Source organism: Hylobates moloch, unplaced genomic scaffold (genome assembly GCF_009828535.3).
Source record: "Hylobates moloch isolate HMO894 unplaced genomic scaffold, HMol_V3 SCAFFOLD_8, whole genome shotgun sequence".
Taxonomy (NCBI): domain Eukaryota; kingdom Metazoa; phylum Chordata; class Mammalia; order Primates; family Hylobatidae; genus Hylobates; species Hylobates moloch.
The window spans coordinates 29,508,742-29,521,538 of record NW_026652283.1 but is presented as its reverse complement, the minus strand read 5'-3'; the positions used below and the strand labels follow the sequence as shown (position 1 = coordinate 29,521,538).

At 38.5% G+C, this 12,797-nt stretch overlaps 1 protein-coding gene across 1 annotated transcript in view; it reads left to right on the top strand.

Moving 5' to 3' along the window:
- Nucleotides 1-8,531, top strand: part of ALG10 (ALG10 alpha-1,2-glucosyltransferase) — a 33,926-nt gene extending 25,395 nt beyond the window's left edge. The window contains exons 3-4 of the mRNA XM_032159952.2: nucleotides 7,604-8,005; nucleotides 8,107-8,531. Of these exons, the coding sequence (XP_032015843.1) occupies nucleotides 7,604-7,609 (6 nt within the window). The 3' untranslated portion in view covers nucleotides 7,610-8,005; nucleotides 8,107-8,531. The remainder of the gene's footprint in view (nucleotides 1-7,603; nucleotides 8,006-8,106) is intronic.
- The last annotated feature ends 4,266 nt before the right edge of the window (nucleotides 8,532-12,797 follow it).

Sequence of the window (12,797 nt, the reverse complement as noted above, 5' to 3'; positions counted from 1 at the left end):
CTTCTTTGATTACCAATAAAGAGTGTGGGCTCCCAGAGCTCAGGGGCTTTGCAGCCTCCATACTAGCATTGGCTCCCTGGACCCACCCTATGTACTCGTAACTTGTCTTGTCTCATTCCTTTGACTCTGTCAGACCTCGTAGCCCCCACGGCCTGGTGTTGGGTCTGATCACCGCAATAGGGGAGGGCATGAATCTGGCATACAGACTTCACAGGCAAGGGGAAGAACCAAAGCCCTTGCTTTCATAGCTGGGAGGTGGGTAGCCTGGGGCAAGTTCTCAAGCCCTGCTTGCTCACTGCCTGGAAACAGACTCAATGCTGTTAGGTGGAGGCACAGTGGGAGTGAGACCAGCCCTTTGGATTGCATGGGAGCTGTGTGAGGCCTGTGACTACCAGCTTCCCCCCACTTCCCTGACAACCTGCATGACTCAGCAGAAGCAGCCATAATCCTCCTAGGTACACAACTGCATTGACTTGGGAACCTTACCCCCATCCCCTACAGCAGCCACAGCAAGACCCACCCATGGAGAGTCTGAGCTCAGATATGCCTAGTCCTGCCCCCACCTGATGGGTCTTCCCTTCTGTCCCTGATAGCTGAAGACAAAAAGCATATACTCTTGGGAGTTCTAGGGCCCTGCCCACCACTTGTTCCTCTCCATACTACCACAGCTAATGCTTTCTGGAAAGTGCCACCTCCTGGCAGGAGGCCAACCAACACAAAAATAAATCATTAATCCACCAAAGCTAAGAACTCCTCACAGAGTCCATTTTACCCCCCCGCCACCTCCACCGGAACAAGTGCTGGTATTAATGGCTGAGAGACCCACAGATGGTTCACGTCACAGGACTCTGTGTGGACAACCCCTAATACTAGCACGGAGCCTGGTAGACTTGCTGGGTGGCTAGATCCAGAAGAGAGATAACAATCACTGTAGCTTGGCTCTCAGGAAGCCACATCCATTGGAAAAGGGGGAGAGTACTACATCAAGGAAAAACCCTGTGGGACAAAAGAATCTGAACAGCCTTCAGCTCTAGAACTTCCCTCTGACAGAGCATACCCAAATGGGAAGGAACCAGAAAACCAGCTCTGGTAATATAACAAAACAAGGTTCTTTAACATCCCCCCAAAATCACACTAGCTCACCAGCAATGGATCAAACCAAGAAGAAATCCCTGACATACCTGAAAAAGTATTCAGGAGGTTAGTTATGAAGTTAGTCAAGGAGGCACCAGAGAAAAGTGAAGCCCAATGCAAGAAAATCCAGTACCAATACAAGAATTGAAGGGAGACATATTCAAGGAAATAGCATAAAGAAAAAAAAACAATCAAAGCTTCAGGAAACAGACACACTTATAGAAATGCAAAATGCTCTCTGAAAAGTCTCAGCAATAGAAATGAAGAAGTAGAAGAAAGAAATTCAGAGCTCAAACACAAGGCCTTCAAATTAACCCATCCAGCAAAGACAAAGAAAAAAGAATAAGAAAATATGAACAAAGCCTCCAAGAAGTCTGGGATTATGCTAAATGACCAAACCTAAAAATAATCAGTATTCCTGAGGAAGAAGAGAAATCTAAAAGTTTGGAAAATATATTTGGGGGAATAATTGAGGAAAACTTCCCCAGCCTTACTAGAGACCTAGACATGCAAATACAAGAACCACAAAGAACACCTGGGAAATTCGTCTCAAAAAGTTCTTCACCTAGGCAGATTGTCATCAGGTTATCCAAAGTTAAGATGAGGAAAAGAATCTTAAGAGCTGTGAGACAGAAGCACCAGGTAACTTATAAAGGAAAACCTATCAGATTAACAGCAGATTTTTCGGCAGAAACACTACAAGCTAGAAGGGATTAGGGGCCCTATCTTCAGCCTCCTCAGACAAAACAGTTATCAGCCAGGAATTTTGCATCCAGCAAAACTAAGCATCACATGAAGGAAAGTTACAGTCTTTTTCAGACAAACAAATGCTGAGAGAATTCGCCACTACCAAGCCACGACTACAAGAACTGCTACAAGGAGCTCTAAATCTTGAAACAAATCCTGGAAACATATCAAAAGAGAACTCTTTAAAGCATAAATCACACAGGACCTATAAAACAAAAATACAAGTTAAAAAGCAAAAACAAAAAACAAAACACCAAGATACACAGGCAACAAATAGCACAATGAATAACAAAGATCAGAGCAGAACTACAAGAAATTGAAACATAAAAAAAGATAAATGAAACAAAAAGCTGGTTCCTTGAAAAGATAAATAAAATTGATAGACCATTAGCAAGATTAACCAAGCAAAGAAGAGACAAAATCCAAATAACTTCATTAAGAAAGGAAACAATTACAACTGACACCACGGGAATAAAAAAGATCATTCAAGACTGCTGTGAACATTTTTATGCAGATAAACTAGAAAAACTAGAAGAGATGGATAAATTCCTGGAAAAACAGCCCTTCCAGCTTAAGTCAGGAAGAATTAGATACCCTGAACAGACCAATAACAAGGAGTGAGATTGAAATGGTAATTTAAAAATTAGCAACAAAAAAAAAGTCCAAGACCAGATGGATTCACAGCAGAATTCTACCAGACATTGAAAGAAGTGGCAAAAATCCTTTTGACACTATTCCACAAGATAAAGAGGGAACCTTCCCTAATTCATTCTAGGTGAAGCCAGCATCACCCTAATACCAAAACCAGGAAATGACATAACCAAAAAAGAAAACTATGGACCAATATCCCTGATGAAGATAGATGCTAAAATCCTTAACAAAATACTAGCTAATCGAATCCAGCAGCATATCAAAAAGACAATCCACCATGATCAAGTGGATTTCATACCAGGGATGCAGGGATGGTTTAACAGACTCAAATCAATAAATGTGATACACCACATAAACAGAATTTAAAACAAAAATCATGTGATCATCTCAATAGATGCAGAAAAAGCATTTGACAAAATGCAGCATCACTTTATGATTAAAACTCTCAGCAAAATCGGCATACAAGGGACGTACCTCAATGTAATTAAAGCCATCTATGACAAACGCACAGCCAACATAATACTGAATGGGGAAAAGTTGAAAACATTCCCTCTGAGAAATGAAACAAGACAAGGATGCCTACTTTCAGACCACTCCTCATCAGCTTAGTACTAGAAGTCCTAACCACAGCAATCAGACAAGAGAAAGAAATAAAGGGCATCAAAATCAGTAAAGAGGAAGTCAAACTGTCACTGTTTGCTGATGATATGATCATTTTCCTTGAAAACCCTAAAGACTCCTCCAGAAAGCTCCTAGAACTGATGAAAGAATCTAGCAAAGTTTCTGGATACAAGATTATTGTACACAAATCAGTAGCTCTTCTATACACCATCAGTGACCAAGTAGGAATCAAATCAAGAACTCAACTCCTTTTAAAATAGCTGCAAAAATAAAAATAAAAATACTTATAAATATACCTAACAAGGGAGGTGGAAGGCCTCTACAAGGAAAACTACAAAACACTGCTGAAAGAAATCATAGATGACACAAACAAATGAAAACACACCCCATGCTCATGGATGGGTAGAATCAATATTGTGAAAATGACCATACTGCCAAAAGCAATCTACAAATTCAATGCAATCCCCATCAAAATACCACCATCATTCTTCACAGAGATAGAAAAAACAATTCTAAAATTCACATAGAACCAAAAGGAGCCCACATAGCCAAAGCAAGACTACGCAAAAAGAACAAATCTGGATGCATCACACTACCTGATTTTAAGCTATACTACAAGGCCATAGTCACCAAAACAGCATGGTACTGGTACAAAAATAGGCACATAGACCAATGGAATAGAATAGTGAACCCAGAAATAAACCCAAATACTTACAGCCAGCTGATCTTCAACAAACCAAACCAAAACAGTAAGTGGGGAAAGGACACCCTTTTCAACAAATGGTGCTGGGATAATTGGCTAGCTAGAAGTAGGAGAATGAAACTGGATCCTCAGCTCTCACCTTATACAAAAAGCAACTCAAGATGGATTAAGGGCTTAAATCTAAGACATGAAATTTTAAAAATTCTAGAAGATAACATTGGAAAAACCCTTCTAGACATTGGCTTAGGCAAGGATTTCATGACCAAGAACCCAAAAGCAAATGCAATAAAAACAAAGACAAATAGCTGGGACTTAATTAAACTAAAGAGCCTTTTGCACAGCAAAAGGAACAGTCAGCAGAGTAAACAGGCAACCCACAGAGTGGGAGAAAATCTTCACAATTTTTATATCTGACAAAGGACTAATATCCAGAATCTACAATGAACTCAAACAAATCAGTAAGAAGAAAACAAACAATCCCATCAAAAAGTGGGCAAAGGACCTGAATAGACACTTCTCAGACATACAAATGGCCAAAAAACATATGAAAAACTCTTCCACATCACGAATTATCAGGGTAATGCAAATCAAAACCACAATGCAATACCTCCTTACTCCTGCAAGAATGGACATAATCAAAAAACGAAAAAAACAGTAGCTGTTGGTGTGGATGGGGTGATCAGGGAACACTTCTCCACTGCTGGTGGGAATGTAAACTAGTACAGCCACTATGGAAAACAGTGGGGAGATTCCTTAAAGAACTAAAATTAGAACTACCATTTGATCCAGCAATCCCACTACTGGGTATCTTCCCAGAGAAAAAGAATAATGAATTAACAGCATTTGCAGCAACTTGGGTGAGATTGGAGACTATTATTCTAAGCTAAGTGACTCAGGAATGGAAAACCAAATATTGTATATTCTCACTGATATGTGGGAGCTAAGCTATGAGGATGCAAAGGCATAAGAATGATACAATGGACTTTGGAGACTTGGGGGGAAGAGTGGTAGAGGGGCGAGAGATAAAAGACTACAAATAGGGTGCAATGTATACTACTTGGATGATGGGTGCACTAAAATCTCACAAATCACCACTAAAGAACATACTCATGTAACCAAATACCGCCTGTATCCCAATAACCTATGGAAAAAATATAAAAAGAAGGAAACAGCTAAGCAATGTGTTCAGAAAAGAGTATTTCAATGAGAGAGAACTTAAATGCAAAGACCATGAGATCTGTACAGATATTACCTCCTTTAATCCTCACTATGTTTCTGTAAAGGAGGTTGTGTTAGGCTAATTTTATAGTTAGCAAAATGGAACCACAGAACGAACACACAGAAGATCACTTTGTCAGCCAGCAAACAGGATGCCATGATATGAGCTCAGGAGTCTCTGACTACCACCAGCCTTCTCTTTCTGCACCCCTATGCTGCTTCATGGGATCTAAAGCACAACTTAAATGCATGTCACTGCAAGGAATTCCAGAGGAAGAGAGGTTCCTATCCCAAATATAGGTAAATCTCCTAGATGGTCCTGGTTCTTTGTTTTCTTTCTACTAATAAATATGCAAGAAAGACTTATTTGGATATATTTGGTTAGTAATTCATTCAACAGATTTTTTGAGTGCCTATGGTATAACCGTACTATTTGCATTTAAAGTTCAGAACGCAGCCACGGTAAATAGTATGAACTATTTTCTTTCAAGGAATTGAGAGTGGTTTTGTTTTTAGTATATTGTCAGGAAATCCGAGCAGTATAATCCGCTTTGCCAAAAGTTACATGGAAGGATATAAAACTATTATAGTTTTAAAGACTTCCTGTCAGTTGGCCGAAAGTTATCTGTAACATTTAATATCTGACTCTGTTTGGAAAGAAATACAGCCAACCACCTTTTTAATCCTCTTTTCAGTGTTTTGGGAAACATAAAGTTGGGATATTTCCATTCATTTGCAAAATAAAACAGTATTTTTGAAGGCATTGATTTATATGTGATTTAAGGTATTGAATTGTTTTATTATTGAGACTGTCTCTGAACTCTGAGAAATTCCAAGGGAAAGAATTAAAGATCTTCAATTCAGCCTTGCCTAAATCTACTATTTTCAACAAATTTTTTTTTCTGCTGTGCTTTCTTGCATATTTTCTTAATAGATAGATAGGACAATGGTACAGCAGAAATAATGAATGTTTGTCTGTCACTTCCATTAAATATGTCAATGCTTTTATGAAAGGTAATCTATGGTTACTTAAGCCAATACCTGTACTTAGTGCTCAGTCATAACCATTCTCATACCTGGAATCTAAAGAGGTAGCATCAGTAATCTGTACACACTGAGCACTTAATATTGCTCAGTAGAAAGAGAAATGCTGCTGTATATTACTCTACATTTTTCATAGTCTTTATAATGTTTTACATCTAAATGTATTATTATGTAGTTTCACTGATCAGTAAGAGAGCTAGATCATGTAGGCCTTATAAGAACGTTGGCTTTTACTCAAAGGGGATGAGAAACTATTGGGGGATTTTGAGTAGGGATGACATCATCTGGCCTTTGTTTTTAACAGAACAAGTCTGGCTGCTGTTATGAGTGTAGATCAAGGGATGGATGGATAGAAATGAGGAGATGAGATAGGTGGCAGAGCGATAATTTTGATGGCAGATCATAGTGCCTTTGTATAGGGTAATAGAATATGCTAGAGCCTAGAATACAGGCATCAAGCTGTTATGAGCTTGGCATTTTTACCACTGTATCCCCAGGATGTGGAATCATTTCTGGAGTATAGCAGGAGCTCAGGAATTCTTGCTGCATGCATGAATGGATGAATAGATTGACAGTTTTTCACACTTCTGTCTTCTCCCCGTCTGTTTATTACTTAAGTTTTAACATCTAAGCTACTTTCCTCATCCTCACAGTTTTTAAACTAAAGCAAAAGTGAAACAAAAGCAAAACACCCAAGTTTCTTCCAAATTTAATTGAATTCAACGAGTCTTTTTTTAAAGCACTTTTATGTGGTTTCTTTGGGCTATTAAGGACATCAAATGCCAACAGAATGTTCTAAGACTGTGAGATGAGATTGTTGCTTAGGGTCACAGCTATGCCACAGCACCAGAATTTACTTTAAAATTAAAATTGCTGCATAGATTTAATTTCCTCCTCAGAAGGGCAATAACCTTTCACTGAATCAGACTCAGCTTTTTCTGCTTACTATAAATGGAACCATGTGACCGTTACATTACCAAGTGCATAAATGGCAGGCTATATTAGAAAAGTTTGGGGACAAGGAGCACAAGAATGTATTTGGCACACAACTTTTTTGTATGATAAAGGAGAGAAATAAGAAGACATGCAAACAGTTGTATTGATATACATAGGGAAACACTGAATAGATACAGAAGCAACTAAAAAGGCTGATTGCAAGGCTCAGGAGATAAATTGGATAGACAGGGTAAAGTGTTTAATAGGAGATTTTTTTATATCATTTTGATGATCATGTAACTTATTACCGATTTAGTTAGTACATAAATAAATAAAAATGGCATCTTTTAAATAGCTGTGGGGGGCAAGGGGGTGGGCACAGTAGGGAAGAAGGGCCTAGGGAAACTTGAAGTGAAGCAAGTGTTCATTTTGCCACTTTTCCAGCCCTCATCAACTGCACTTGGAGCTGAGACTTCTCAGATGAAGTGTATATGTGTTAACATTAGTAAATAATAACCAATCACATTTTGTTCATCTTTTTTTCTTAAGGAATAAAGAAGCCTATGTTCATAAGAATGCTGATTCTTAAAGGGCTAGAAGGCCAGTTGAAGAAGGCCAATCTGTAGAGATGCCTGGGAATTCTTTTATCTTTTTGGAGGCTAAAGGAAGTAAAATTCTGCTATGGAAATTGTCCTATTATATTTCTGCTTTCAAGAAGGGGCTACGAGATTATGAGGTTTTGCAATGTTGCCATCCTAGTCCTGTGTACATTGCTGTAAAGACTCCCAGGCATGGAGGCCATCACTGGCACTGTTCCTCTCAGCAGTTATTTGGGTGTGAAGTTCCTCACTCCTGCAAGGCTCAGCCTGAAGCAGCATGTCTACATGACCCACCTGCAGAATCTCCCCACTTGTCAGTAACAGCTGTGAAATCTGCCCCTGTTGTATTTAGGTAAGAAATTTCACCAATGACAGTAACACCTTACTCTTGTGTAGAATTTTATATTTCTCAAAATGTTTTCACCTGTGTTATTTCTTCTTACATATTCACAGAAACTGAAAGATGGAAAAGATCTCAGATGCTGTGACCCCCATGTAACAGATGGAGAAATTGAATCCAAGAGATGAAGTGACCACTTTGCCTAAAATCAAATAGCCATGTAGCAGCCAAGCTAAAACAAACAATCAGTCCTCCGGAATCCTAACTCAGTGATTTTCTCTTACTATCATATAATAACATCCATTGTTTTCCTGAGTCTCCCCTATCATTTTATTATTATTCTTGACCCATTCATATTAGTTTTTTTTTCTTTTATGGATTAAAGGTGACCTTAATCAAAATTTGATACTTATGTAAGTATGATATAAAATAACATATCTATATTTAATAATTTCTTGTTTTAGTTGATGCTTTCAGAAATTGCCAGAAAACAGATTTTTTTTTTGGCACAAGAAGTTAGTTTCATCTTCATGTTCCCTCTCTTAACATGCTGAAAAATTAAGCATAAATAGAAATGCTAATTAGAGTTGTCTTCCTTGTCAATGCTATGATTGATATTTGACCTGTTTCCTATCAGATTTGCCACAAGCTAGAATCTTCTGAGGATTTCTCCCTCATATATATTCTCTACCATTCGGCAGACACTAATAAAGGGTGTCAACATCCTGGCAAGAAAATGTTTCTTAAAGTCATAGCTGATTCTAGACACTAAGTAAGTCAAGTTTCCTATTCCATAGTGAAAGAGAAAAAAAAGCTTTTATGTCTAAATTCAGTTTTAATAAAAGGGAAAGCCTTATATCCAGGTCAAGGTCCAATCCACTAAGATTTGAATCTATTGAGATATTGTATCTTAGAATTCAGAGCTTGGCATGCTTAATATTTAGAAACATTTTAAAAAGTTAAAAGCGTTGCACGGTTAGAATGACATCACTGCAGAGGTGAATATTTTCAAAGGATTCTGATTCCATTTTGACAGCTTTCTTTACTTGACATTTGTAGGCTCCATATTTACTAAAGGGCTGAGTTGGTGCCACAGCACTAAAAGGTACATCCTCTGGTTATTAAAAGGAGTATGATGAAAAGTGTCACTTGGGAACATGTGGGACTTCCTCTTGATTGATTAAAAAAATACTGTTTTCCTCCCTCACTGATAATCTCACTCCATGTTGCCAATATTATAGCAGTTTTCTGTATGATTTCTTACTTGAAAATGCTACGGTAGAAGTGAGAGTCTGAGTTTTTTTCCTGGCTCATTCTTAAATGTATCCCCAATATCTCTTTTGTTTTCTAAATTAGGGAGGAAATTAGGACCCCAGCTTCCAACTATCTTAACTGTATTCAGTAAAACTTTTTTTCTACTTAAAAAATTGTGTAAGTTAACTGGAATTGGAAATGTTTAAAAAAATTGAAAATAGAATCTTAAATAAATCTAGAAAAATCTCACTTTATCATTAAGAATACTAACTATAAATGTGATCAATAAACATTTTTTATTAAACCCCAAATAATTATAAACATTGGTTTATAATTTTGCATGGCTCAAGGAAAATGAAAATTTTTAAATAAGATATAGAATATTTCAAATTTTCTGTTTCATTTTCTGCGGGGTATCTAGTCTTAGTTTGAGAAAGCCAGAAACTTTCTGTAAAGTTATAGAGAAACTTTTTAAGTGTCCAGTGCCTCTAAATTTTAGCATAGACATGTGCACTGAAAAAAATCTAGAGTTATACCCAAGAAAATGTTTTTGTGCTAAAGTTTAAATTACAGAGAGTAGAACCCTTCATCTGAGGTTTTTCACTGCTTAAAGAGATTGAGAGGGATTCAATGCTGCCACGTGAGTCAGCCACACAAGCAAACACTCCTACAACAGATATGTACAGGCCTTTCACAAAAATTAATGTAAAATGGATCAGAGTCTGCTATAGTTTGAATGCTTTTGTCAAAATTTATATTGAAACTTAATTCCTAATGCAACAGTAGTAAGAAGTGTGGACTTAAAGAGGTAACTGAGTCATGAAGTCCCTGCCCTCATAAATGGGATAAGGTGCCCTTATGAAAGGGCTTGACAGAGGGAGTTTTCTCCTTTCTTGCCCTGCCATTCATGCCACCCATTGAGGACACAGCATTTCACCCCTCCAGAGGATGCAGCAGCAAGGCACCTTCTTGGAAGCCAAGATGGAGCCCTTACCAGACATCAAACCTGTTGGTGCCTTGATCTTGGACTTCACCTCCAGAACTGTGAGAAATAAATTTGTCTTCTTTCTAAATTGCCCTGCTTCAAGTATTTTGTTATAGCAGCACAAATGGACTAAGAAAGAGACCTAAATTTAAAATGCAAAACAATAAATTTTCTGGAGGATGAAACTTGGGAGAAAATCTAATTGACCTTGGGTTTGTTGATGAGTTTTTAGATACAGCACCAAAGTATGATCCATGAAATAAAAATCTAATAAACCTTATTAAAATTAAAAATTTCTGCTCTGCAAAAGACACTGTTAAAACAATAACAGAATTCATAGACTGGGAGAAAATATGTACAACACAAATATATGATAAAAGACTTATATCGAAAATATACCAGAAAAACCTTTTAAAACTCAGCAACAAGAAAAAAGCCCAATTGAAAAGTGAGCAAAAGTTCTGAACAAACGTCATCAAAGATGATATGCAGACAGGAAGCATACAAATAGACATTTAACATCATGTGTCAGTAGGAAAATGCAAATTAAAACAACGAGATAACACTATACACCTATTAGATTGTTTAGCATACAAAAAAACTGACAATACCAAATGATGGCATGTATGCAGAGCAACTCAAACTCTCATTAATTCCTGGTGAGATTAAAAAATGGTGGAGCCATTTTGGAAGACTGGTGGTTTCTTGCAAAGCTAAGCATAGTCTTGCCATATAATCTAGCATCTGCACTCTTAGATATCTGCCCAAATGCTTTGAAAACTTAAGGTCATACAAAACCTACATACAAATGTTTGTAGCAGCTTTATTCATAATGGCCTCAAACTGAAAACCACCAAGATGTCTTTACATAGGTAAATAGACAAATTCAAGTACATTCATATAATGTAATGCTATTCAGCGCTAAAACAGGAATGAGCTATCAAAGTATAAACAGATACAGATGCATCTTAAATGCATGCTGCCAAATGAAAAAAGCCAGTCTGAAAAGGTTATGTGCTATAGGATGCCAATTATGTTACATTTTGAAAAAGGCAAAATTTGGACTTGGAAAACCAATCAGTCTTTGCCAAGGGTTTGGAAGGAGGAGAGTTAAATAGTGAAATGTAGGGATTGCTTTTAGGATGTTGAAAAAGATTTTGTATGATACTACAATGATGACTGCCTGACACCATGCATTTGTCAAAACCGATAGAATTTTACAGTACGAATAGTTAACTCTATTGTATGAAAATCTTTAAAAGTCATTTAGGAGGTCCAGGAATCTTAGAATGGAACTCAGAATGCAACAAAAGAATCTAACTGTATTACTACAGTGGGGGAAAATGGTTCTGAATTTGGAAATGAATATGGTCTGTAGGAATAAAGACAAAATATAAGCATTATATTCTAGTAGATAAGGTTGTTTCTCACAGAGCTATAGGTTAACAATTCTGAAACCACTAAAGATATATACTGGAATTGAGAAATTAAGTAAATACACAGGGGATGTATTTACTTAATTGGCAGTGATGTTTCTCACTCTTGGTATGGAAGGTTAGAAATAAGCAAAGAAAGGAGGCTAGAATGATACGTGTCATAAAAGATTAGACTTGGAAATATACTGAAGATATCAAGATATCAATGTGAACTCATGTTTAGCTTAATGTAAACACATGTGACATATAAAATGTAACTTGCGGGTGGAGCCAAGATGGCCGAATAGGAATAGCCCCAGTCTACAGCTCCCAGTGTGAGTGACGTAGAAGACAGGTGATTTCTGCATTTCCATCTGAGGTACCGGGTTCATCTCACTAGGGAGTGCCAAACAGTGGGTGCAGGACAGTTTAGCGCACCGTGCGTGAGCTGAGCCGAAGCAGGGTGAGGCATTCTCTCACTCGGGAAGCACAAGGGGTCAGGGAGTTCCCTTTCCTAGTCAAAGAAAGGGGTAACAGATGGCACCTGGAAAATCGGGTCACTCCCACCCTAATACTGTGCTTTTCCAACGGGACTGGAAAACAGCACACCAGGAGATTGTGTCCCACACCTGGCTTGGAGGGCCCTACGCCCACGGAGTCTCGCTGATTGCTAGCACAGCAGTCTGAGATCAAACTGCAAGGTGGCAGCGAGGCTGGGGGAGGGGTGCCCGCCATTGCCCAGGCTTGCTTAGGTAAACAAAGCAGCCAGGACACTTGAACTGGGTGGAGCCCACCACAGCTCAAGGAGGCCTGCCTGCCTCTGTAGGCTCCACCTCTGGGGGCAGGGCACAGACAAACAAAAAGTCAGCAGGAACCTCCTCAGAATTAAATGTCCCTGTCTGACAGCTTTGAAGAGAGTAGTGGTTCTCCCAGCATGCAGCTGGAGATCTGAGAACAGGCAGACTGCCTCCTAAAGTGGGTCCCTGACCCCCGATCAGCCTAATTGGGAGGCACCACCCAGTAGGGACAGCCTGACACCTCACTCGGCCGGGTACTCCTCTGAGACAAAACTTCCAGAGGAACTATCAGACAGCTGAATTTGCGGTTCACGAAAATCTGCTGTTCTGCAGCCACTGCTGCTGACACCCAG